Raw genomic sequence first — 27293 nt, 5'->3', positions numbered from 1 at the left:
GACATGGGATGGAAAGATAAATTACTTTCAAGGGAAAGGGAGGAGAACAGCTTGTCCTGCTGACTGGGACTTGCTGGGAATTCCCTATGGAGAAACACAGACACGTATCCTGAATTCGGCCTGCCTGGCCTACACAGGCTGTGTAAGAACCCTCCTGAAACACCCAGACAAACTGGCATTTTCTTTGTGGATGACAATAAACAACTAGGAAACCTTTTTCTACCACAGAAGGCAGCATATGAGCTGGCAGTGTGCCCTGGAGGCTGAGAGAGACAATGGGATCCTGGGGGCATCAAGAGGAGTGTGGCAGCAGGTCACAGGAGGGGATCCTCCCCCTCTGCTCTGCCCTGGTCAGGCCCCACCTGGAGTGTTGTGCCCAGTTCTGGGCTCCCTGGGATAAAAAAGACAGGGATCTCCTGGAGAGAGGCCAGAGGAGGCTACAGAGAGGATGAAGGGCCTGGAGCATCTCCCCTCTGAGGAAAGGCTGAGTGAGCTGGGGCTGTTCAGCCTGGAGAGAAGAAGACTAAGGGGGGACCTTGTTAATGTTTATCAGTATCTGAAGGATGGGATGCATGATATGACTAACTTCAAGGGTTAAAACTTACCAGGGTAAACACCAAATAATACAGTGCAGTTGTAGGCAGGAGGAAGAGCAGGATTGTGAATAGCAAGGTGCCAATAAATAACTAGGGGAAAAAAAGAAACACAAACAATCATTAGCAGAGCAGTGGTAAAATAAACCCCAAAGAATAGGAAACTGAGATAATGAAGTTTCAAAAGGCCTTAACATCTTTTTTTCACTCCCTGTATGTGTAACGCTGGTACCTTGAATATTATCAGTGGTACTTCTCTGCCTGGGCTTTTTTAGAAGCCTCACTACAACAGGACCATGCTTGGAAAGAGAAATACACTGGATCCTGACAGCATTTTTCCTTTATAGACAACAGTCAAGATTTCCTATTCCCTATTCCAGGGCAGCTTCCTCAGGAACAAGACTTAAGTGATGATGCTGTTTGTCCATGCTCCATCCTCACAAGTTTTGAGGCCGTTGATCAGATTTTAGCTAGCAAAGGTGGAAGGCTACAAAGCAGCAAAAATTTGGTAGGGAATTCTTTAGAGTACTGAGAAGTATTTCTGGGCCTCCTTGTTTTAGCAGAATAAGCAGCTGGGGAAAAGCTGACAAGATGTGGTTGATAAACACTCCCAGCAGCAGCCATGGCCAGCCCAGCCACAGGACTTCTGTAGCTTGCTTGGTGGGAAACTGGGAGAGAGAAAGAAACTGGAGTTTCTAGGGTGGGGGGAGCAATATTCAGAGGATGAAGGAGAAAAATCCACAAGAAAGCAGGTGTCATTGGCTCCACTGCCTACAGAAAAAGTGATTTTTGTTCTTGGCCAGCCCAGTCAGTGTAAGTCTAATTCCAACTGGGAGAAATGCAGATTTAGGATAAATAGGGATTGGACTCTTCAATTTTCAGTCACCACTTCCAGAGCAGAGAGGCCACAGGAGCACAGAGCACTCCCATGTCTGCAAAGAGACCATGGCCACGGATTATTATGAGAGAAAATAACCCAGACAGGCCTGTTGCAGAGGTGGATCACCATCCCAGCTCTAAGCACATAACCAGAAATAGACCATAACCCAACCCATTCTCTTCACAGAAGTTGTTTCTCCCCTTTTCTGTCATTCTACTCCAGCTGCTTAACATCTCCAAGTCTCTTTTAAGGTCTGCTTTGAATGTCCTTTCCCACCATCAGCAACAACACAATTCCCACTGGCCTCCAGAGCAGCAGGATGAAGCCTGAAGTGCCAAACCAATTCTCCTTGAAGCAGTACACAGGGACCCAGCCTGATGCAAGCTGCCTTCCTGGCACTGAGGCTCTTACTATTCCATCACCAAAGAAACAGAGAAATACCTCCTCCACTGTCGTGTGAGAAGCTCAAGGCTTCTGTTGCCAGGGAGAGCGAGGTGCTGGCCCTGAAGTTCCCAAATGCTGTTGTATTATTGCAGTGGTGTTTGAAGCTGCCAGTAAGGAACAGTTCAGGTTCTGCTGAAGCTTTGCATGGCATTTTGGAAATTAAAACGAGCTGACAGTGTCTGACAAAAAGCTGCCTCTGCTGCCTGAGTGCAACCGTGTGGGCCAGGCTCCAGCCACCGTGAATGAAATGGGGCCTTTTAATAGAAACGCTGGCACGTCTGTTACTGTGGCAACACTGCTGGGCACCGCTCCTTAAACTGCCTCCCTCCCCCACACCATCTCCTCTGCTCCACGAGCTATGAGCATCCGCAGCACCCACTGAAGTTCCCCTTCCTGCAGGTGCTCAGCCCTTGCCAGCATCAGACCCCCCGAGCAGCCAGAGGAGTGAAGAGGTGCTGCAGAGCAGCAGTGTGAGCGTTGGGAGAGCCACAGATGCAGAGTGCCACAACACACACTAGTGCCTGGGTATCACAGAATCCCAGGGGTTGGAAGGGACCTGGAGAGCCCATGGGGTCCAACCCCTGCCAAAGCAGCTCCCCAGCTCATATTGCACAGGGCAGCATCCAGACGGGGCTGGAATCTCTCCAGAGATGGAGACTCCACACCCCCTGGGCAGCCTGTCCCAGGGCTCCCTCACCCTCCCTGGGGAAAAGTTCTTCCCCATGTTGCTGTGGAACTTCCTCTGCTCCAACTTGCATAGGGCACACTGCTGGCTCATGGCCACCCTGTCACCCTCCAGGACCCCCAGGTCCTTCTCCGCAGAGCTCCTCTCCAGCAGGTCACCCCCAGCCTGTACTGATTCCAGCAGTTATTCCTTCCCAGGGGCCAGACTCTCCACTTGCTTTTATCAAACCCCATCTGGTTTCCCCCTGCCCAGCTCTGAGGCCTGTCCAGGCCTCACTGGGTGGCAGCGCAGTGTCCTGCCTGTCAGCCACGGAGCCCCCGTGGCTTCTCTCTCAGTATTGCCCGAGCAGGACAGGACCACAGTGCTCATGGGCCACGTCCTGCAGAGAACCCTGGGTGCTGCAGCACTACCTGGTCCAAGTCGTAGGAGCAGGAATCCACCCGCTGCCGCAGGACGTTCCACTTCTTCCCGCGGAACAGGCGCCAGAGGGATGACAGGCCGTAGATCTTCAGGCAGTAGAGCCTGTGCAGAGAGAAGATGCTGTGCATCAGAGCTGCCACACAAACCAGCTGTCAGCATGGCTCCTCCGTGCCCACTCGCTCAGGGATGCCACACAGCTCAGGGCAGCAAAAGAAATTAGCAGATAAAATACTAATGGCTCAGGCAGCTGTACTTGGGCTGGCCCCTGGTGTGAGCAAAGCAGGCTACTGCAGACAGCTCTGGGCCACGGGAGGGCAAGGGCTATGCCATGCCCTGGGGCTGTGGCCAGGCTCTCCATTTCTGCTCCTGAGGGTGAGGAGGTTGGCATAGGAGAATAGGCAAGTGCAGCTGGAGGGTGGCCCCATGAGCAGCAGCAGTCACCGGCCCCACGTCACCACCTTTCTGGCAGTGGAGGAAGGAGCAAGCTTATCGCCCTGAGCTCACCTCTGTCTCTCCAGATTAGATCTGCTCTGCTCCCCTTGCTTCACACCCACTTCAGGGCAGGATCCAAAGTCTTACCCTGCACGCTTGCATCAATGCAATTCAGTTTTGCTTCCACAGCACAGAGAGTCAAGGCAGGGCACTGGAGGCCCTGTGCATTCTGTAGTAAACCACAGCTTCAAAGGTCCATGAGTGGGAAGAGATCAACTTAATGGCTGGTGGCACCCCCTCTGCATCCTTTCCTGAGGCTTCCCTAACATGGTGCTACAACACTTGGAGTTACATCCCTCCCAGAAAAGTGGTGACAGTGAGAAGCTTGGTGTGAATGTGGGTGAGAAAGAGGGATCTGTGGAGTAATGTAGAAGAAGGAAGAGCCCCTGGGGCTGAAAAAGTGTCCAGTGCACCAGGATGTGAAAAAGGGGTCAGAGCCAATCTGTGGGGCAGAACAGAGCCTGAGAAAGCCTGAGCTATAAAAGCCAGGCTCCTTAACCAGCCTAGTTAAGGTGCAGAGGCTGCAGCACTGTAAAAGCAAAGGGAAGGAGTATTTCCCAAGAGAAGAATCTGGCTTGAGGAACACCAACAGCTTCAAGGAATTGGCAGGGTGCTCCAGACGGGCAGGCACAGCTCAGTGCACTAATCCCTTGCAGGAGGGTGCACAGGACAACTCCTGGGGTTGCTGGTACACACCTGCCCTGCTGCTCCCTGCACCCTGACAGGGCACCGAGCGGGTGTTGTCGCAGCAGCACCTGCCCCGCCTTCCCCAGCTGCCTGCACACACTTGCCCGCTCTTGTTCCAACATGGTTTGTTTCAGAAAGGGATCTCAGGCTTCACCAGCACCTGAACCAGCAAATTCTTCCACCAGCTGCAGGAACACAAGGTGTTGTGGTGGCTGTGTTGATGTGGGTGTCTGCTACCCCCTCCCAGCTCCCCAGGGGGGTACCTGGCACAGCAGGGCCAGGCTGCTGCCAGCGGCAAGATAACGTACAGCTGCTCAGTGGCTCTGACAGACAGTGAGGTGGGCAGACCAGCTCCCTGCAGAGCACAGGGAATCAGCAGGGAAAGCCAGCAGCAATCAGCAGAGAAAACACTCTGCATGCTCCCACCCTCTGCAGAATTCAGAGGAGCAAGGCCACCATCCCACACCACAACAGGAACTCCAGCAGTCAGAGGTGCTGGGAAGAGACACCCTGGTACTGATGTCACTGATTTTGGGTCTAAGCCCTATGGTCATAACAGACCTGTTCATAAATTATACTTCAATATCTCTAACCATTCCCCATTGCACCTGTAACTAAAGTTCTGTCATTTCTTCTGTTGTTTACAGGGTGAAGCCCTCTGCTCACAGCCTGGGGAGAAACAATGACCACCCTTTACTGTACAAGCCCCAAATTCCTTTATCTATTACCTTGTCTCTTGGCAAGAGCAGTTGTTCTGCAGTGGCCTGTGTGACTCCTTGCTGCAGCAGGTGTTAATGGAGGGCAGGAACAGAGCGTGTGGGTGGGCAGTGTTTGCACAGCAACCCCGACATGCCCCAGAGCCCCCTGCACTCCCACATGCTCCCTTGGGCCATGGGGCCCTCCAGCAGGTCCAGATGCCACCAGGACAGTGTAACCCCAAACCTGCCATCTGTGCTCCACAACACACACAAAACCCTCTGGAGCGGGGCAAAGGCAGGAACTTTGGGGGTTCCTCCACCTCTCCTCCAATTCCCCTCATAGCTGCTGGTGCGTGTCCAGAGAGGGGCAATGGAGTAGGGAAGGGTCTGGAGCACAAGTCTGATGTGGAGTGGCTGAAGGCCCTGGGGTTGGTTAGTCTGAAGGAGAGGAGGCTGAGGGGAGACCTGTTCCCTCACTGCAACTACCTGAAAGGAGGGGGTAGCTGGGGAAGAGGTGAGGTCCTGTCTCTTCTTCCAAGTAACAAGCAATAGTATGAGAGGAAACAACTTCAGATTGTGCCAGGGGAGTTTAGATTGGGTGTTAGGAGAAATTTCTTCACTGAAAGAGTGGCCAGGGGTTGGATCAGGCTGCCCAGGGAAGTGGTGGAGTCACCATCCCTGGAGGTGTTCAAAAAACATGTAGATGTACCAATTGGGGCCATGGTTTAGTGGGCTTGGTGGTGTTGGGTTGACAGTTGGACTTGATGATCTCAGAGGTCTTTTCCAACCTTCATGATTCTCTGATTCTACAGAACTACAGGGAGGGTGCAACCAAAGAGAGTCTATAAGGCTGAATCGAAGGGATGGGGGAACTGCTTTCCGGTCCTCTGCCTATGAGGCAGCTCTGTTTTTCCAGGTCACTACACAATAAATAAAGATTTGAATGCAGGAGAATTAGAAGATCACAGAATCACAGAATCATAGACTGGTCTGGGTTGGAAGGGACCCCAAGGATCACAGAGCTCCAACCCCCCTGCAGGGCCACCAACCTCCAGGCCTGGAGCTACACAAGGTTGCCCAGGGCCCCAGCCAACCTGGCCTTGAACACCCCCAGGGATGGGGCACCCACCCCCTCTCTGGGCAGCCTGTTCCAGCCCCTCACCACTCTCTCTGCAAAGAACTTCCCCCAGTATCTCATCTCACCCTCCCCTCCTTCAGCTTCACTCCATCCCCCTTGTCCTGCCAGTCTCTGCCCTGTGAACAAGCTGATTCCCTCCTGTTCCTCTGCTCCCTTCAGGGACTGGAAGGCTGCAATGAGGTCCCCCCACAGCCTTCTCTTCTCCAGGCTGAACCAGCCCAGCTCCCTCAGCCTCTCTCCGTAGGGGACCTGCTCCAGCCCTCTGATCATCTTTGTGGCTCCTCTGACCCCTCTCCAACAGTCCCACATCTTTCTTGTACTGGGGCCCCAGCTCTGGACACAATACAGGAAAGACAGGTCACTTGTACTACTGTGGCCATCACTTCTCCATGCAGACAAGAATGCAATAAATTAACTGGTGGCTGAACTGTGAGTTGAAGAGAACTACACCAGGCCTGAATGCTCCCCAAATTCAAGACACAGCCTGAGCGTTCAGTGGTCCTTCTCTCCACACATACCCAAGACACAGCCAAGAGACACCAACTCACCTGGCTCCGTACACATAGAAGCAGTAGATGTGGAAGGTCAGCAGCGCAATGATGTCGGAGAGGATGCAGAGAGCCACGGTCAGGCCCAGACAAGCCGACAGACCCACGTACCAGAGGATCATCTCAATGAATGGGGACATGAGGTGAATGTAGCCTAGGGGACATTGCACAGTGTCACCACTTAACTGAGACATCCTCCTGCTGATGGTCTCAGGAGATGGATTCCCCTGCCCTAGAATATTGCTCCAGACATCATAGCCACAACAACATGGAAATAAAACCAGGAATACTCCTTTAGATACCATCTTCCCTTCAGGAGAGCCAACAAAGTAAGGGGAGGACATCCTTAGCTTGAAGAGAGCAGTCACCTTGCTCCACAGGTGATTTGTTTTTCTAGATTTGTGCCCAGGTTCCTAAGGACATTTGTAACTGCACACATCAATCTTTGCTGCAGCCATTCCCCTTCTCTTGCTGTTCCCACAAAAGCCACCCACCCCATGTGGTTTTTGTGAAACCAAACAGCCTGGAGACACACAGGTTCTTTCATCACCAAAGTGCAGTCAAGTCAGACAAACCAAGCCATCCTTGGCTGGTGAGCAAAGTAATTCAGTATAACAATTAAGGAGTTCCTGTCCATCACAACTGTGCTCTCTCATCAAAATGGGGCTATCAAGGATAGCATGGATGTGTCATTTCAGAGGACTTGAAATAATAAAACTGCACCAAGCTGAAGTCAGTGATAGGACAGGGTTGGCATTTGCATCCTGAGAGCACCCTTCTCATCCTTATCCCATCAACTGCCACAGCCCATCATGGGAAAGATTACCAGAGCCTACAGAAGACCTGAAGCCTTCCCCTGGACACTGCTAACAGCACCCTGTAAGTGAGCTCCACTGTGATTTGCATTTCTTGCAAAGCATCAATCCAAGTGCTTTATCTAAAGTACATGCCTGCCTTGTGTGGGAACCCAGCTTTGGCTGGAGTTCCCACAGCAGGCAGACGCACAGCCAAGCCTGTACTTGCAGCAGTGCCTTTCGATTCATTATTCACCCCTGGGCAAACCTTCAACGCTTGGGAAGGAGGAGATGAAAAGGGAGGATGGAAAGTTTAACAAGTGCACTTACTAATCCAAAGATGGATGTGGTAAAGGAAGAAGCGGCCCAGAACCTGATCCAAAGCTCGGTTCATTTTCAGCCCAGCTGGTGCTCCCATGAGCCACTGCAGCAGGTCCTGCAGCTCTTCAGCCACGTGCTACAAACAGAGGCAAAGCAGCAGAGTCATTCACTGAAATGAAATCATGCTGAATAGACTGGTGTAGATGTAGCTTGAGACAATTAACATAACCTTAATTTGTGTATTTTAAGAATAGATTTGGTTTGGATTTTGGTGGAATATGGCTGTATAACTGTGTGAGCTGTTTTGTGAGGGCAGCTACAGAACTCAGCCAGAACAGTGCAATGGCCTTGGAGCTAAAGAAAGTGAAGATGGGGAGTCATAAATAATGAGACTAACGAGCAATTAAGAGAGAGAGCATATCTTGTTTTCAGTGAAAAGGGGTTCCTAACTAGCTTGTGCAGGAATGTGTTTTGAGCTCAGGTAAACATGGAGAAGAAATGTAAAGAGCATGCACTGAGAGAGAGGAAGATGTCCAGCCTTCATCCCTGAAGACCACTGGAAGACCCCCTGAGTGTGATGCTCTATCTAGGAGGAATTAATATAAATGACTTCTTTGAAATACTTTGCATAACCCTGCCTTTCCTTAGAAATTGTAATGAATATGTAGAGTTAATCTGTATAAACATGAGAAATTTGGCTTTAATCAGGGCACACATTGGGAGGAGTGATTGATCCCCTGTGTGCCCAGTGCTGCAAGAAAGGATACCTGCTTCAGAGGCACCAAGGCTGGGGAGTTCTGATTCTGGCTTTCCAAGGCATCAGGAGATAAAATACTGCAACTCAGCCAGCCCAGTGCACTGTACATGCTACGGCCCACCAAGTATTCTTATCACAATCTTCAAACCAATGGAGAAAACACCCCAAACAGCCAATTTCCAGCCAGTTAGATCAGAAATGTGCCTTCACTGACTCCTGGCTGCCCAGAGGAAGCCAAACTGCTTAAAGGGTCTTGGTGCTGGGAACATGAACCTGGTGTTTGTTTATGGCCAGCTCTGGCAGACTCACACAGTATGATTTCACAGACTCACAGAATCCCAGGGGTTGGAAGGGACCTGGAGAGCCCATGGGCTCCAACCCCCTGCCAAAGCAGCTCCCCAGCTCATATTGCACAGGGCGGCGTCCAGACGGGGCTGGAATCTCTCCAGAGAAGGAGACTCCACACCCCCTGGGCAGCCTGTCCCAGGGCTCCCTCACCCTCACTGGGGAAAAGTTCTTCCCCATGTTGCTGTGGAACTTCCTCTGCTCCAACTTGCAGCCATTGCCCCTTGTCCTGTCCCCACAGACACTGAGAAGGGGCTGCCCATTTCCCCCTGCATCCCATAGCAAAAGGTTAATTTTTGCAAACACATAACTTGTACATGTTTTCAGCAGGGTAGGAAACATAATTATACACATGTAGTTCTACATAAACAACCTTTCTTCATATTTTGTGGTGTAAAAGGCAAGATTAACCATGCTGCATCGCACTGATCTTACCTACCACTACTGTATCTACCATGTCTCTCTGCAGGCTTTGTGTTGAGATACCCATGGCACCCCAATAAAAAGCCAAAAAGCCCCCTGAATCATTGAGAATAAAGCCTAAGAGAGGTAGTTCCCAAATCACTGAGGGCTTTCACTCACAATCTCTGGTGATTTAATCCCAGGCTGATGTTATTTACTGATTTTCTCTCTCCTCCCCACTCTTCTGCAGGAGATCCCCCCTTGCAGTGGGTAGGGCAGAAGATGGGGGGCTCTGCTCCCTGGTAGGTCACACCTGACCTACTCAACCTGAAATCAGCAGTGAAGTCTTTTTTATCATGCTGTGAACTGAGGGAGCTGAGAGCAGGAACCCCCCAGACCTGGAAGAAGCAACCTCTCCCACTGTCCCACATGAGCAGAGACAGTGAGTAACAGCCTGAAAAGCCCCTGAAAAGCCCCCTTGGAGTCAGGTCTGTGCAAGTGAATCCACCCCAAACTGCACACATGTAGAAGCATCAAGACATGCTAAAGCTGATGAACTGCAGCCTACTTTCCCCATCATCCATATGGATAATTTCCCTGAGGGGAAATTACTTCTAAGGAATGCTTCTGTTTGATTTATTCACCAACAGGATCCTTGCAAAACGAGTTTGTAAACATCTACTTTTTGTAAACATTTACTTGTAGTGGAGAGGCAAAATGAAGAGCTTCATCTTCAATTTATCCAGGAAAAATGCCTTGTTATTTCATTCCTCTTCCCTCTGTCCCTTAAAATGCCTCACTGCAAGTCAGATCTTACCTCTGTGGCTGAGAAGTGTTGGCTACATTATAAATAGACTGGGTTTAATATTTAAAGTGCTGGGTTGGTAACTTAGAAAAAGCATTTGGGGGATTTTAATGAAATATTGAAATGCTTGAAAGCAGTCCTTCAGCTAGGCTGGTTTGCAGCACTTCTGGAGGCTGCCAGTCCCAGAGATGCTACTAAATTCTGACGGGGCACGGAGCTCTGGGCAGGTGCCTTGGCTTGCTCCTACTGAGCTGGGCAAAGCATTCCAAAACACAGTCCTAAAGCAGGTTGTTTTCCTTGCAGGTTGTTTTCCAGCCAGATATTTCAAGACTGATCAACAGCAAGCAGAATCAGAAGAGGTGACCAGGAATCTGACTCTCCTGTTGCAGTCATGAATAAGATCCAGTGACCTGGAAGTGTTTCATAAAGGGGACATCATGGCACTGGAGACTAAAGCTAGCACAGTTTAGATGAGATCACTGTGGAAATCTTTGCTGTGCTACCATGCTCTTCCTTTAGCCTCAACAGGCACAGGGTCCAATGGTGACACAACACTGATGGAGAAAGAGACCTGGCACTCTGTGGGTGGGCACCTGGAGCACAGGCAACACCTGAGCAGAGCATCTACTGCAGGACAGAGCCAGCAGAGCAACACTCTCCCTGCAAGCACACTTGTCCTGTGCCCATTGCAGGCATTAAGGGCTCCACATTAAACCACAAATTAATATCCAAGAATATTTTCCAGGAAGGAAAACTCTGCCTGCTTTGGTTATGGATCAGCACAGCATGACTGTGTAGGAACAGCCAGCTATCTCTAAACCCCAGCAACACTTCTGGGGCTATGATCTATGATAACATGTAGCTGTTTCAAAGAGATTACAGCTTAAGTAAAAGACACATCAGCAAGGATGAAAGAGGTGAAGGAAAGAAAAAGAAATGGAGATGGTTTATAAGCAGTTTTAAAGAAACAAATGCAGCACTTGGAATCAGGGAGTACTGAAACCAGGCTGTCTTGGGGAGGGCAAACCCAAGGACAACAACTAGGAAGCCTGGTGGGATCAAGAGGAAGCAGGAGGGTAGGAGTTGTGAGGGCACCTACAGAGAGAAGATTATTCCCTTTTTCCATTCTTGGGTTTGAAAACCTGCTCAAAAACCCCAGTCCTCCTTATTGCACAGAGCTACTCACCAGTTACTCCCCAGGTGTCTCTGAATCACATCTGCCTCATTTACTGACAAAAGCGACTTGTTGTTACAGTCAGCACAGTGCAGCCCGTCAAGCTGTGAAAGTTGGAGCTGCAATGACGTCTTGTGCATCACCAACAATTGCCAGCTAAGTGCTGATTTGAGAACCATTATATCAGGGGGTGACAAAGGATGGTGAGGGAACATGGCTTGGACCTTACGTCAGCAGGCTGAGCTCATGACCCTGGCAGTCATTGAGAGGCAAAATAACCTACCTGCCTCTGCTCCCTTCCAGGGAGATGTTTGCTAGGAAAGAAAATGAGCACTGTACCCAGCCCCCCGCCCCAGCTACCATTCTGTCAGTATTAACATCAATCAAATCAGTAAGGTGATGTATGTAACCTGGTAATTGTAAAAGAGGGAGGCTCTTCAGAGGGACCTGAACAGGCTGGACCCATGGGCTGAGACCAATGGGATGAGGTTTAACAAGGCCAAGTGCAGAGTGCTGCACATGGGACAGAACAACCCCCTGCAGCACTACAGGCTGGGGGAGACTGGCTGGAGAGCTGTCAGGCAGAGAAGGACCTGGGGGTGTTGGGTGGCTGCAGGCTGAATATGAGCCAGCAGTGTGCCCAGGCGGCCAGGAAAGCCAATGGCACCCTGGCTTGTGTCAGAAATAGTGTGGCCAGTAGGTCTGGGGAAGGGATTGTGCCCCTGGACTGGGCACTAGTGAGGCTGCACCTCGAGTGCTGGGTCCAGTTCTGGGCTCCTCACCATAAGAAGGACATTGAGGTCCTGGAGCGAGTCCAGAGAAGGGCAACCAGGCTGGGGAAGGGGCTGGAGGGCAAATCCTCTGAGGAGCAGCTGAGGGAGCTGGGGGTGTTCAGCCTGCAGAAGAGGAGCCTGAGGGGAGACCTTCTCCCCACCTCCCCTGCCCTGCCAGGAGGGTGCAGAGAGGTGGGCGATGGTCTCTTCAGCCAGGGGACAGGAGATGGGACAAGGGGCAATGGGCTCAAGCTGTGCCAGGGCAGGGTCAGAGCAGATGGGAGGGAAAAGTTCTTCCCTGGCAGAGTTGTCAGGGCCTGGCCCAGGCTGCCCAGGGAGGGGCTGAGTCCCCTTCCCTGGGTGTGTTTAACAGACGGGGAGATGAGGTGCTCAGGGATCTGGTTTAGCTTGGGATGGGAATGGTTGGACTTGGTGATCTTAAAGGTCTTTTCCAACCTGGTGGTTCTGTGATACATAATAATCTGCCTATAACACATCTAACGTTCTCCTTATTACCAGACACAGAGATGTGAGGCCAAAGCCCTCATCAGATCTAGGGCACGTATCAGGAGCAGGGCAGCAAGGAGCGGGAGGGAAGGAAAGAGAACTCGTCCTGCACACCGGAAAGTTTGAGTTGCTGCACTTGGCAACACACGAGCGCTTGAGAAAGCCCCAGGGCTGGGGATAATGTGTACCAGATGGACACTCAGCAGCCAAGAGGAAACCTACTGCTGAATGGCTATGGGGGGATTTTGCTGTCACACTGGAAAAGAAGCGGTGCTGGCTCGCACCCCACGCTGAAGTCACTGGTGTATTTTGGGATCACTCAGATCTGCATTTTTTGAAGGCCTGCAAGCGATGCACAAACATCAATGCCCGCTGAGGGCAGCACAGGGACACCACAGGATCTTACATCCACAGGCTAAGGTGGTTGAAAGGAGACAGTAAGGCTGGTGAGGCCGAGCAGCTGTAAGTGGCCTGAACTGATAAGGCTGAAGAGGCAGAGAAGAAAGGGGCCTGACTGGTTATCAGGCTACCCACATGAGGAGGAGTTACACTTCCAGAGGAGGAGTTAGCACTTCCAGGAAAGGACATAAACAGGTCTGGGTGATAGCAAGGTAGAGAAGCCCACACACAGAGGAGATGTGGTGAAAACAACAGACACAGTGATGCGGAACTTGAGTGACAGATGAGGTAAATTACTGACAGGGCAACAAATGAGCAACTCTCACAAGCCAGTTATCCAGGCCAGGTGCTGGGATTGGGTACACCTTGAGCATGGAGAGCATCCATCTGCCAAAAGACAGTGGGCAGATGGGACACCTCCTGGAGCCACCTGTGCAAACAGGAACACAGCCAAGAGCCACTTCTCCTTGCAGATTGCTAAGAAATCAGATTTCTGAGAGCTGGGCACTTCCAGTAATCCCACAGGGGACTTAAACTTCTCCAGCTGAAATATCTGTGCAGGAAGAGACTTAGGAGTAAGACTTAGAAAAATATTTGGAGAGTGCAGCTCAAACACAAGAGTAAGTGTCCTGCAGGAACTGTGGTGCCTTCTACCCCACAGCCACTGATGAACAGGATTGGCATTGATCCTTAAAACAGGCAAGCCTTCAGAATTTGACTAGGAAAGACAAGGGGGATGGATTAAAGCTGAAGGAGGGAAGGGTTAGATGAGATACTGGGGGGAAGTTCTTTCCAGAGAGAGTGGTGAGGGGCTTGAAGGGGCTGCCCAATGAGGGGTGGGTGCCCCATGCCTGGGGGTGTTGAAGGCCAGGTTGGATGGGGCCCTGGGCAACCTTGTGTAGCTCCAGGCCTGGAGGTTGGTGGCCCTGCCTGTGGTAGGGGGGTTGGAGCTCTGTGACCCTTGGGGTCCCTTCCAACCCAGCCCAGTCTGGGATTCTATGATAACAAATACAGCAATAATCATGATCCACAGCTATGCCAGACACTCCACACAGGCTCTCTGAAAGCACAGGTCTACAAGAATGATCAGAGACATATGGCTTGTAACAGTTAAAAGGTTAGATATGGACCAAGCAGATCATCACCAAGGAAAAAGTGAGCTCTTCCCAAGAATGACAAGATAAGGAGGAAAAACAAAATTTCTGCTGGAATTCTCTAATCAGAATAAAATTCCCAACAAGGAAGCCAGAGGAAGAGCAAAGAAGACATTCTCCAGCTGCTAGGGAGAAACCAACCATAGAATCATAGAAAGGTTTGGGCTGGAAGGGACCTTAAAGATCACCTAGTCCCAGCCCCCTGCCATGGGCAGGGACACCTCTCACCAGCCCAGGCTGCTCAAGGCCCCATCCAACCTGGCCCTGAACACCTCCAGGGTGTGGCAGACACCACCTCCCTGGGCACCCTGTGCCAGGACCTCACCACCCTCAGAGTGAAGAATTTCTTCCTAATACCCAGTCTCAATCTACCCCCTTCCAATTTAAAACCATCTTCCAATGGGAAGATCCACCTTCTTTTCCAGAAGTAAAACTGGGCAGAGAAAGGATTAGGCTGTGCAGCTGGATGATGATGCTCAACACTGTCTGCACATGTATTCCCAAGACATAGAAGCTCTTAAAATGGAGATAACATCAGATTGGTGGCCTGGTCTCCAGCCTCTGAAGTGCATAGCATGTCCTTTACTGCCACTAAACAGATAGACTGGAGTACTGCACCCAAAATGAGCCACCAGAAAAGCAGGATAGTATGAGTCATACTTGTTCTTCATGAATTTATGCTGATGCTGAGTGATCTTAGTGGGCACGAGGAGTTATGTTTGAGAAAAATCACAGGACACAGCAAGTTTTCCTAGTTCACCATCTGTACACCAGAGCTCTTAGACAGGATTTCAGGTGTTTGTATCCTGACCAGATAGCACCTTTGGATTTCCCCATGAAATTCCTCTTCACCAGCACAGCTTAGCAAATTTGACTTGTCAGCAGTTTATCAGATTCAACCCTCAGGTTACAAGTTTTTTGGTTGGTTGGGGGGGGTTTGTCCCCCCATATGCCCCTTATAGCACTAACTTGAAGACACTTTCTGCTGACCCCAGAATAAAACTATTCTGACTCACTAACCACTTGACCTGCAGCTGCAGAGCTCTGTCCAGGCAGTAATTGTTACTTGAGGAGCCAGAGCAGCCCTCCTGTAAACATCTAATTACTATTCCACTCACTGTGTTCCTTCTGAGCAGCCCCAGCAGGCTTCATTTGAAGATTTCACTGGCCTTGAGGAGCTCTAATTTGCATTGCTGCAGACAGGACTCTCCCTGAAATCCTTGGGCATCAGGCATTGCCTCCTTACAGCTACCCCAGGCATGAAGAGCTGGTTGGTACCCACAGGAGGTGAAAGAGAAACAGCTTGGGCCAGACTTACATCAGCCACAGGGATGAGAGTGTCAGCAAGGTGACCAATTCGATTCTTTCTGTACAGCCAGGACATCAGCAGTATCCCCAGGGCCACATCAATCAGCAGAGACACAAAGATGTTGGCTTTCCTGCATGTAGGGTAAAGGGAAATGGGGTTAGAGAAGAAGGAAGGACAGTGTTCAATGTTTAACATTGGCTTCACTTACACATCACCTTCCATGTCCCAGGGACACCAGGGCAGTTTACTTAAGAGGAATGTTCTAGAGATCTTTTAATGTTCACTGGTGTGCTCCTACTTCTGTGGCCAAGCTCAGAGCCTGTCACACCAAAAAGCCTCTGCTAGTAAGGGGAGAGAAGAGTGAGTTCAAAGCTACAAAGAGGAATGTTAGACAAGGTGTGCTTTAGTCAAACCAATGTAATAAATAGTGGGTTCCCAGACATAGAATCACTGAATCCCAGACTGGTCTGGGTTGGAAGGGACCCCAAGCATCACAGAGCTCCAACCCCCCTGCCACAGGCAGGGACACCAACCTCCAGGCCTGGAGCTACACAAGGTTGCCCAGGGCCCATCCAACCTGGCCTTGAACACCCCCAGGGACAGGGCACCCACCCCCTCTCTGGGCAGCCTGTTCCAGCCCCTCACCACTCTCTCTGGAAAGAACTTCCCCCTAATATCTCATCTAACCCTTCTCTCCTTCAGCTTCACTCCATCCCCCTTGTCCTGCCAGTCTCTGCCCTTTGAACAAGCTGATTCCCTCCTGCTTCTCTGCTCCCTTCAGGGACTGGAAGGCTGCAATGAGGTCCCCCTGCAGCCTTCTCTTCTCCAGGCTGAAGGCTGCTGAACTGCCCCTTCCCTGCTAGAGTTTCTGAATGAAACCCCATGACATGAGTTCTTCGGGAAATCAGATTAAACAATCAGAGCTACTTCTGGCCTTCAAACCTGCTAATCTATTTTAAGTGGTCCCTGGGAGTCTGTTCCTGCAGGATCAGAGAACCACACAGAACCAGACTCGCTGTGGAATGGCCACAGGGCACTCGGTATCTGGCTCAGATCTCTGCCTCTCCCTGTTCCACACACTGTGCTGCACGTTTGCTTCTCCTGTTACACTGACTGTGTTACTGCTCCTGGAGTCTCTGGTCTCACTACTGCAAGAAAGTTTCCCCCAAAAGAGTGGGTGAAAGGGGAGCATTCAAACCTCTCTGCCACTGAATACTGACTGCAGCATTTGGTTAACAGCAGCATATGTGAAAGCAATGAGCTTGTGGGAGTAGTGACAGCAAAACACGATGCACACAGGTGCAGCACAGGCTTTCTGTGGGCAATATCCCAGTTGCCTTTCCCAGGCTCAGGAGAAGGTGAGGACAATGAATCTGGCAAAAGGATAATCACAGAATCCCAGGGGTTGGAAGGGACCTGGAGAGCCCATGGGGTCCAACCCCCTGCCAAAGCAGCTCCCCAGCTCATATTGCACAGGGCGGCGTCCAGACGGGGCTGGAATCTCTCCAGAGATGGAGACTCCACACCCCCTGGGCAGCCTGTCCCAGGGCTCCCTCACCCTCACTGGGCAAAAGTTCTTCCCCATGTTGCTGTGGAACTTCCTGTGCTCCAACTTGCAGCCATTGCCCCTTGTCCTGTCCCCACAGACACTGAAAAGGGGCTGCCCGTTTCCCCCTGCATCCCACTCTTCAGATACTGATAAACATTAACAAGGTCCCCCCTTAGTCTTCTTTTCTCCAGGCTGAACAGCCCCAGCTCACTCAGCCTTTCCTCACAGGGGAGATGCTCCAGGCCCTTCATCACCTTCTAGACAATGAATGCAAACAGTAGAGGGCAAGGAGCTGCAGGCTAGCAGGGAGCAGAGCAAGGAAGGCAACATGACATGGTGCAGTGAGGCCCCTGCAGTGCTGTGTGGGCACACAGTTTGGGCTCCCCAGAGCAGAGACATGCATGACTTCACGTGTACTCCATACCTCATCAGCTGAGTCTGGTTCTGGGCCTTCTTGTTGATGCTGATGACCTGGAGGTGCTGCAGGCGGTGTCCCAACTGCTCACAAGTTGAGAGCTTGCTCCACAAGAAAGACAAAGGCCAAAACTTCAGCACCCTGCAGAAACACCATGGGAACATGCCTGTTTGCCTTTGCCATACAGCAGGCTGCACAGCACACAAACTCCAGGCAGAACATTCCGTGTTCAGGCTCCGCAGCCGGAGGTGGTGCCGACACATTGTCATTAAAGAACAGGAGATGCTAACTACTGTCTTAAAGGTTAAGAGAATGAAGGCAGCCTTTCCAGATCAAGCCATCTAAAGGAAACAACCCAACCTCTCCTTTCCTTGCTGTAAAACCAGGTAGCTCACTCTTCCCAGGAATCCAGAAGGCAATCCTGGTTGCACCCTGTGCTCTGGGATGCTCACCAGGACAGAATGCTGCTCTAAGCCTCCAGGAGACACCAGGCAAGGTGGTTGTGTGCACAGCACAGCAACACAACGTGGTGCAACTGCTTCACACGTCCCAATGTCACCAGTATCATAGAATCCCAGACTGGGCTGGGTTGGAAGGGACCCCAAGGATCACAGAGCTCCAACCCCCACTGCCACAGGCAGGGACACCAACCTCCAGGCCTGGAGCTACACAAGGCTGCCCAGGGCCCCATCCAACCTGGCCTTGAACACCCCCAGGGACGGGGCACCCAGCCCCTCTCTGGGCAGCCACTTCCAGCCCCTCACCACTCTCTCAGTCACAGCAAAGGGCTGTGTTCCCCCTGCAGCTCCTGTCCCCTGTTCCCTCTTTTCTTTTGCTTCTTCTTGATTCCTTTTTTCTTTATTACTTCCAAATTCCTTTCTCAGGGTCTTCATTTCCATCTTCTCCCCACTGCTTTGCCAAGGGTGACCAGCATTATGGAGATAACATGACGTTTAGCATTTAATTAGGCTTCAAAGTTAACAGCCCTATTAAGCTTGTGGGGGAGGAAATATTCACACGGCTCGTTTTTATGACTCAGAAGAAAAGTACTAAATGATGCTCAATTACTTCTGGGAGTTACTTTTATTACCACACAACCTATAAATACAGGAATGACAGTGATTTGTGTAGTCTAAAATGATACAGAATCACTGCATCACAAGGTTGGAAAAGACCTTTAAGATCATCAAGTCCAACCATTCCAAACCAGAGACTTCAAGTCCCCCCTTCCCCCTCCCCATCCAAATTTCTGAGACATGGGGTTTGAAATGCACACAGTGGGCTGTGAATCACCCTTCTTCACCAGAGCCCTCTCAGTTACTCAGCTCTTCAATACAGCCTCCCACCTTAGAGACAAGTGAGCACGCTGTTCTTCAGCTGACTTCTCAGGAGGAGGTATCTGAAGAGCACTGTGCAGGGGGGTGAGACACGGGGGCAACTGCACTGGCCACCAAAATCCAGGCTTGCAGATTCACCAAGACACAAGTGCAAACGAGTTTTCTCTTCCAATTATATCCTACCCCAGTGCTTCCTGGGGTGGCAAACCTTTGCTAGAGAAAACAATTGCACCTGAAGTGCAAAGAAGGGGGAAGGAGGACTGCTCTACCTGGGAGGTTATGGATTGCAGGTGATAAATTGCTGGTCAAGCCAGCAGCTGCCAGACCATCTCAGCTGAAACAGAAAGCAACAGCTCTGGGCCCTGTGCTAAACCCTTGCTGGGCTGGTGACCTCCCCATCCTCTCCAGCAACGTGTCACTGTTCACTGCTGCACACAGCTCCCCAGGCCAGGAGCAGCTGGCTGGTGGGTCACCCACTGAGCACACAGCCCTGCCCTCCTGCATCAGAGGAGAGGCTGGGCTGCTGCTCACTGCTACCTGGGCAATCTCCTGTACGAGTGAGACTGGTTTCCAAAGCAGCCTCATCCACCCCTCAGCATGTGCAACGACACAGGACGAGCCCAGAAGACCCATCAGAAGTCTATGCTTGTCTGTGCTGGCTCTCTTTTCACTTCACAGCAAGAGGACAACCTCTACTCCACTTACACACTTCCTCTGGGCAGTAACTACACACACTGACTTAAGTAACACCACAAACACGCTGTAAAATGCTCAATAATATAGCTGCAAGATGTGCTGTGGCATCTCCCATCTCTGAGACTCTGAGGAAGAAAGCCAAAAATCTCTCTTGTGTAGTCTGCTACCCCTCTGCACGCTGCTGTAAGTGCTCCCACTGCTTTACAGCTCAGAGTAGGGAATGAATTTCAGAAATGGAAAACCAATGAAATGAAAACCAAAACCCAAACCCCCAGTGACGCCGTGTTGGTGTGTTGTTTTTGTGCAGCAGGAGATCATAGAATCACAGAATCCCAGACTGGTCTGGGTTGGAAGGGACCCCAAGCATCACAGAGCTCCAACCCCCTGACACAGGCAGGGCCACCAACCTCCAGGCCTGGAGCTACACAAGGTTGCCCAGGGCCCCATCCAACCCGACCTTGAACACCCCCAGGGACGGGGCACCCACCCCCTCTCTGGGCAGCCTGTTCCAGCCCCTCACCACTCTCTCTGCAAAGAACTTCCCCCTAATATCTCATCTAACCCTTCCCTCCTTCAGCTTCACTCCATCCCCCTTGTCCTGCCAGTCTCTGCCCTTTGAACAAGCTGATCCCCTCCTGTTCCTCTGCTCCCTTCAGGGACTGGAAGGCTGCAGTGAGGTCCCCCCACAGCCTTCTCTTCTCTTCTCCAGGCTGACCCAGCCCAGCTCCCTCAGCCTCTCTCCGTAGGGGAGCTGCTCCAGCCCTCTGAGCATCTCCATGGCTCCTCTGAACCCTCTCCAACAGATCTTTGGGGTAATCCCCAAGAGAAGGGGTTTTAGCCAGGAATGAGCACAGGCTGTGTGAATAAATCACCATTTTCACAATCTAAGTTTTTCCCAAAGTGAGGATGGATTTTCTGGACACCAGATGAGATGCAAACCTACCAAACCAGCATCACACCCAAACAGTACAGCTCCACTAACCAGAGCCCCTGGCTGTCTCTCTGCTCCTTGCAGTTTATTGCCTCAATACTAAACTATCCTGTTGTCCCCAGTGGCACGTTAGAGACCTTCAGCGGTCACAGAAATCCTGCACCTAAGTTCCTCTGAGGAGAGCATTGCTATGGCCACCCCTCGGCACAAGGTGGTGCTGAAGAAATGCCTTCACCGGAGACGCTGCGTGGGGCTGGCTGGGTGCGGGCGCTGAGACCCCCAGTGCTGCTGCCGGGCATCACCAAAACACCCCCCGAGCCTCTGCAGCCGGAGGGGAAATCACCGATCTCTTTCTTTAGCTTTTCAACTCTGACTATCCCTTAACAGCACAAAAACATGGGGGGGGGAATAAAGAAGTCTGGTGTCCAGGAGGAGAGAAAACCTGGTAGATCCCATTTTATGGGCTGTCCTGTGCCAGGACAGGGAGGAGGGGGCTGGAAGCACACCTGCAAGGAATATCCTTCAACCCTCCCTGAATCACAGAGTCACCAGGTTGGAAAAGACCTTTAAGATCATCAAGTCCAACCATTCCCATCCTGAGCTAAACCAGATCCCTGAGCACCTCATCTCCCCGTCTGTTAAACACACCCAGGGAAGGGGACTCAGCCCCTCCCTGGGCAGCCTGGGCCAGGCCCTGACAACTCTGCCAGGGAAGAACTTTTCCCTCCCATCTGCTCTGACCCTGCCCTGGCACAGCTTGAGCCCATTGCCCCTTGTCCCAGCTCCTGTCCCCTGGCTGAAGAGACCATCGCCCACCTCTCTGCACCCTCCTGGCAGGGCAGTGGAGGTGGGGAGAAGGTCTCCCCTCAGCCTCCTCTTCTCCAGGCTGAACACCCCCAGCTCCCTCAGCTGCTCCTCAGAGGATTTGCCCTCCAGCCCCTTCCCCAGCCTGGTTGCCCTTCTCTGGACTCGCTCCAGGACCTCAATGTCCTGCTCATGGTGAGGAGCTCTGCCTTGCACATGTTGGCACAGAGGAGGTTGCACCACACACATCACATGCTAAACTGAACCAAAGGACATTAAAGGACTCAGAAGGTCAAGCAGGAGATTTGTTCTGAAGCCAGGTACTAATCTCTGTTCCCCAAGACTGATGTTTAAAACACCCATAAGTAAATACATTGCTGATACAGGTGAATGAAACAAAGCAAAAAGAAACCTGGATCTACCTCCCAAGGTTAAGAGCAAGTTCAGCCTGGGTTTGCACCCAGCGAGCCTCCCATTCTGCCTGCTGGGCTGTACAGCTGCTGCTGCCCCTGCTCAAAACACCCATACTGGGCTCAGGAAAAGCTGAACTCAGAACAGCTGCTGACAAGCTGGGTAGAAGCTACTTGTGGCCAACTTGAGCTCTCAAGTTATGCTTAGACTGTGGCCTTCTGGAAACCTGCAAGGCTTGGGCTTAACCTGACTTTTAAGCCTGGTCTGAGCCCTACCATGGATTAAGGTGGACAAGTCTGCCCTTGAGACCATGTGCCTACGTAGGAAAGGAACATCCTGCCTGTGGTAGTCACACACAGTCTGTGGACAGACAGAAAATGACCTCCAGAGCTTACCCCCAACCTTCTACCCAACCACAAGGTCCTGACTTAGTTACTTACCAGTAATAATGACTAATTAACACATACTCAGTGTTTACAGAGCAGTCCCAGGAAACACTGGTCCCTGTTTATATCTGGTTTGGGTTTGACCCTTGGTCTCTTCCAATGGGGTAGTCCAAAAGCAGTTTCCTCTTTGTGTGCCAAAACACATAACCCAATGAGTATGAAGAGTTTCACTGTAACTTTTTAGGGGGTATCCCATAACTAGAAACCTCTTAAAAAAATCCCACTCCCTATGCCCTTAGGCTGTACTTTCAGTAGATATATCCCTGAATGCACAAGTAGCTATTATCCAAATTCCATCAATGGCAATGTCCCCTTGGAGTCTGGAACCTGAACTCCCCTCCCCTCTCTGGCACAACCCCCTGGGCAGGCTGACCAGATGGGTTATTAAGCTTTATATGCAGAAGCTTTTCTCCTTCAAATCTGCTCAGAGTTCCTCTTTCGTGCAAGCACTTGCCACACATTGCATGTGAAGTGTTCTATTTGGTTTCAGGGCCCTGACAAGGGGATTTCACCAGGGGTTCATGCAGACCAGCATTCCCTGGAGCCTGCTTTAGGATGCCAAGGTTGGGGCACCACCAACTTGGAGAGATGATGGATTTAGACACATTATTTGCTGATGTTTCACAGCTGTGGAAGGAGTCACAGCAAACACAGAGTGGGGAGTCCCACCTATTGAGCCTTTAAGGAGATCCTCATGTTGTTTTGTAGCTGGAAACCCTGTGTTTCAGCTGTGATGAACCAAAGTGGGGCTCAGCTACCCTGACTGCAAATGGGGAGAAGGTGAGTGTCTCCAGAAAACTTCCCAGCTCCTTGAAGAGCTCTACTACATTTGAGGGAAGCTTTAGTCTTGTGTTTTTAACAGAGGTCCCCCAACGTTAATAGGAGCTCTGCAGCAGCCTGTTTCACAGGATCACAGAACATTAGAAGCTGGAAGGGACCTCTAAAGATCATCTAGTCCCACCCCCCTGCCAGAGCAGGATCTCCTAGACTAGCTTGCACAGGAACACATCCAGGCAGGTTTGAATGTCTCCAGAGAAAGAGACTCCCCAACTTCTCTGGGCAGCCTGTCCCAGGGCTCTGTCACCCTCACAGAGAAAATGTTCCTCCTTATATTGACATGGAACCTCCTTTGCTCCAGCTTGCACTCATTGCCCTTTGTTATCACTGGCCATCACTGAGAAGAGTCCATCAGCTGAGAGACATTTGCCAACAGAACAATTTTGTCTGAACTGTTATTTCCTGCTGGGTTTGAGCAGTGACCCTGCAAATGCCTAAACAGGAATTGGGAGACCTCATCACTCTCTACAACTACCTGAAAGGTGGTTGTAGTGAGGTGTGGTCGGTCTCTTCTCCCTGGTAGCTAGTGACAGGGTAAGGAGAAATGGTCTGAAGCTGCCTCAGGGGAAGTTTAGGTTGGATATTAAGGGAAATGGCACAGGCTGCCCAGGGAGGTGGGTGAGTCACCATCCTTGGAGGTGTTTAAAAGAGGAGCAGGTGTTGTTCTGGGTGACACAGTCTACTGTTGGACCTAGTAGGGCTGGCTGGATGGTTGGGCTCGATGATCTTTTCCAACTGAAACCATTCCATGATTCTAGATGTTTCCATGTCAAACAGTGAGCTGGCTGATGCCACATCACTTACCTGCTCCGGCAGACCCCAGAGATAAGCCAAAGCAGGGAGGAGAGCAGCATGCAGGCAGGCACAGAGGCCTGCTTCATCAGCTCCACGATGATACTAGCTTCAACGCCATCCGACTGCCAGTGGGTCATCTTAATGGGCCCATCATCGTACCTGTCTGTCATGAAGAGCATCTTGCTCTTTGCAACTGTGTCAAAGATGGCAGAGAGCTTTGAAGCATCCCCTGCCCTGTGCTCAGTGCAGGCAGCTGTGTCCCAAGGGGGGTGTAGATGGGAAAGCATGACTTTGCGCTGGTCATAGTATACTAAAATGATTTCTTCCTTCTTTGGGTTGTTGGAGTGTTTCTGAAGGGTAGAACAGCTCCAGAATTTGCTGTCTCCCTCTTTGCTTATCTGAATCCATGGCTCATGGGAGAATATTGTCCCAAGGTCTTCCAAGAACTCAGTCAGACTCTCTTCTTTCTCCTCTTTGCTGTTGCTCCATGAGCCGAGCACAGAAACGCTGACGTTGGTCACCCTCTGGACTTGGCTGAGGTACTGCTTCACCTGGACAGGAATGAAAGGGAAGTGGAGCACAGCAAGGATGACAGCAGAGCTCTGCTCCGAGATCCAGCGCCCCACCAGGATGCCACTTTCTGCCGAGGAGCAGCACGATGGGAAGAAGACTTTAAGGACCATGACAGCAAGCCTGGAAGAGCGGAGCAACTGCCAAGAAAGAAAGAAAGGAAACTTTTGAGTATGGCAATTAAATGCAAGGAAAATCTGAGCTGACCAAAGTCACCAGTGAGGAGGCCCAACCAAGTTCTAAAACATGAAGTCCAACTGCTCGCGTTGGACCGGCAGCCAACAGCTACACACACAGCAGAGACGTATTCAGGAGGTTCCTGATAATCTGCAGTGTGTGAAGTGAGAGGCAGTGAGCCTGGAGTTTCTCAGCAAAGCCCTTCCCTGGTCCTGGAGCAGTCTTTCATGATGGCACACTGAGGAGCACGGCCCCTCCGGCCAGCCCAGATCAGGATCCCCTCAAGCCTCGGCGCGTGGCTCTGACACTGGATGTGCTCAGGTGCTTCCTACAGAAGGGACTGCACTGTGCACACTGTGATGCCTCTGGGGAACCAGTTCCTGCTATTACTGACAATCAAAAACTGGGTTTTGTTATAAAGCCAGATGATTTGAGAGCCTCCTTTATCATCCAGGAACCCAGAGCTGTGCTCTGTAGCAAACCCACCGAACACCTTAGTCAAGCCACTGGTCTCCTTCTGTCTCCCTCCCCTCATCTGGGCACAGAGATGGTAATTTTGTCACAAGGGACTACAGTGATTAACCCCTTGCAGTTACCATAAGGAGTTTTAATTCATTAGCTAGGACATCCTAAAAAAGAAAAAAAAAAGGAGTAGCATCTCTGTTTTATTGGTGGTTTATCTACAGCATCATTCTTCACACCATTAATAAAACATCTCAGTGGCTTTGTAAGACTTTTATGAAAAGGAGCTTCAGGGCAGCTGACAATGTCTGGTGAAATGAGGTGGAGGTTCTCACAGAAATATAACTGCAGTAAGGAGGGTGCTGGCACAGAGCAGGCGGCATCCAGCGCCTGTTGTCCTTGTCTGTCCTTCAGTGGTTGCTTAGAGATGTGAGAACCCCACAGGGACCCAGTCGCTGGGAAAGAGGAATCACAGAATCACCAGGTTGGAAAAGACCTTTAAGATCATCAAGTCCAACCATTCCCTTCCTAAGCTAAACCAGATCCCTGAGCACCTCATCTCCCCGTCTGTTAAACACACCCAGGGAAGGGGACTCAGCCCCTCCCTGGGCAGCCTGGGCCAGGCCCTGACAACTCTGCCAGGGAAGAACTTTTCCCTCCCATCTGCTCTGACCCTGCCCTGGCACAGCTTGAGCCCATTGCCCCTTGTCCCAGCTCCTGTCCCCTGGCTGAAGAGACCATTGCCCACCTCTCTGCACCTTCCTGGCAGGGCAGGGACACTATTCCCTCATCAAGGTCATCAATGAAGATGTTAAACAGGACTGGACCCAACACCCAGCCCTGGGGAACACCGCTTGTCACATGTCTCCAGCCAGACTCTGCTCCACTGAACAGCACCCTCTGAGCTCGGCCCAACAGCCAGTTCTCAACCCACCTCTCTGCTTAGTCCCCACACATAAAGTACCTACAGCCTTCCAGACCTGCCCATTTCTGCTGGAAACCCCCAGCTCTTCCCCTCCCGAGGTGTCACAGAACATCAACACAGCGAAACCCACCACAGACACCACCGAGGAAGCACGAGTGCAACCGACTGATGAAGAAAGGGCCCGGTGGCTGCTTCATGCCAGAATTCCAGGCAGAAGAGCAAAGGTGAGGAGCAGGGATGCAGCCCCCGTCTCACCACACCATGCCTGAGCATCCCCAGGTCCTTCCACCCGGCTTAGGGCCAGGAGGTGCAGGACGCGCTGCCAAGGTGCCGGGGCTGTCCCGGGGGAGCAGGAGCAGGGCCAAACCCCCCAACCTCTCGCTCACCCAGTGACCTTCAGGCAGGGGCGGGCTGAGAGGCGGCAGCAGTGAAACGCCTCCTCCCCGACACCCCCTTCCCCGCGCGAGTCTAAGGCCCCCGGGCTGCCCCTGCACCTGGAGCAGCCGGGCAGGGCCAACAGCCCCGGGGCCGCGGACACCCTCCCAGGGCCGGGCAGGCCTGCGCACCCCGCTCCCCTCCCTCCTTCCCTCCCCGCCGCCACCGCCTACCGCCCGCTCCGCTCCGCCGCGCCGGCCGCTTCCGGGCACCGGCCGCTCCGAGACACCGCCGGCGCCGGGCTGTGCACCGCGGCGGGCCCGGCCGGCACCGGGAACCGGCCTCCCGCGTTCCGACCGAGCTGCGGGACCGCCCGGCGCCGGAGCCTCTCTCTCTCTCCCGACGTTCTTCCCGGCCCGGCTCCGCTTTCCCCGCTGGCTTCTTAAGGCCGCGTCGTTCAGCTGCTCGGAGGGGGCTTGGGGTTGCTGCGGCGGGGGTCTGCCTCGGCTTACCGAGCCGCGCTGCTCGCCAGCGGCCGGTCCCGGCGCCTTCCCGCCGGCTGAGCAGGCCGATAAGAACGCGGCTCGCCCAGCCCTCCTCAGGCGTGCCGTTACCCGGGCCTGGGGCACGGCCAGGGGCTCGCCTGACCCCGCCGCACCCCGCAGGTCCCCGTCCCCGCCGGGCAGGGGGGCCCCTGGGTAGCCTCACCCAGGAGCTTCCTGCCCCTGGGGCCGAGAGGTTGCCAGCGAGCTCCGGAGGGAGGGCCCGGGGCTGCTTGAGGGGTGCGGAGGTGGGGCCCGCAGGGGCCGCAGCGCTGGGCTGGAGGAGAGGCCTTGGTGGCTGTTGTTGTCGAGAGCCACAGAAAGGAGGTGGGGGAAGACTGGTGTTCTGGGGGTGCTTTGGAAGGGGGCATGGGACAGGCTTAGCCCGGTGCTGGGAAACCTCTGTCCCCGCTGCTGGGCTCGCCCCCGGGGCTGCCTGGCTTCGCAGGGACGCTGGGTCTGGGAGGGCATCACAGGGCAGCCGTCGTCTTTAGAGCTTGTGCCAGGCCCAGGAAGGAGAAGGGGTCCTCGCTGGGGTTGGTTTGGGGTGAGAGGTGGTGACTGGGCTTAGGTCTGGGACATCGTCAGAGGCTGAGGAGTCATCACTGTGCTGAGGGGTGGAGGGGGGAGAGGAAAATGCCTTTCCCTCTGCCACCACACCCTGCCTGCTTTCCCCTGGCCTCTGCTGATAAAGGC

General features: G+C 52.2%; 1 protein-coding gene across 1 annotated transcript in view; it reads right to left on the bottom strand.

The window, feature by feature from the left end:
- Positions 1-26300, bottom strand: part of PIGQ (phosphatidylinositol glycan anchor biosynthesis class Q) — a gene marked incomplete at its 3' end in the record, with an annotated part of 39149 nt that extends 12849 nt beyond the window's left edge. Inside the window, exons 1-8 of the mRNA XM_084270819.1 lie at positions 26289-26300; positions 23556-24256; positions 17299-17430; positions 15335-15455; positions 7710-7836; positions 6586-6739; positions 3013-3124; positions 606-686 (exon numbers count right to left, since the gene is read on the bottom strand). Coding sequence (XP_084126945.1) covers positions 606-686; positions 3013-3124; positions 6586-6739; positions 7710-7836; positions 15335-15455; positions 17299-17430; positions 23556-24229 — 1401 coding nt within the window. The 5' untranslated portion in view covers positions 24230-24256; positions 26289-26300. The remainder of the gene's footprint in view (positions 1-605; positions 687-3012; positions 3125-6585; positions 6740-7709; positions 7837-15334; positions 15456-17298; positions 17431-23555; positions 24257-26288) is intronic.
- Between the last annotated feature and the right edge of the window lie 993 nt (positions 26301-27293).

Source organism: Gallinula chloropus (assembly GCF_964237585.1).
Source record: "Gallinula chloropus genome assembly, chromosome: 15".
In the NCBI taxonomy this organism is placed as follows: Eukaryota; Metazoa; Chordata; class Aves; order Gruiformes; family Rallidae; genus Gallinula; species Gallinula chloropus.
This window is presented reverse-complemented; position numbering and strand designations above follow the sequence as displayed.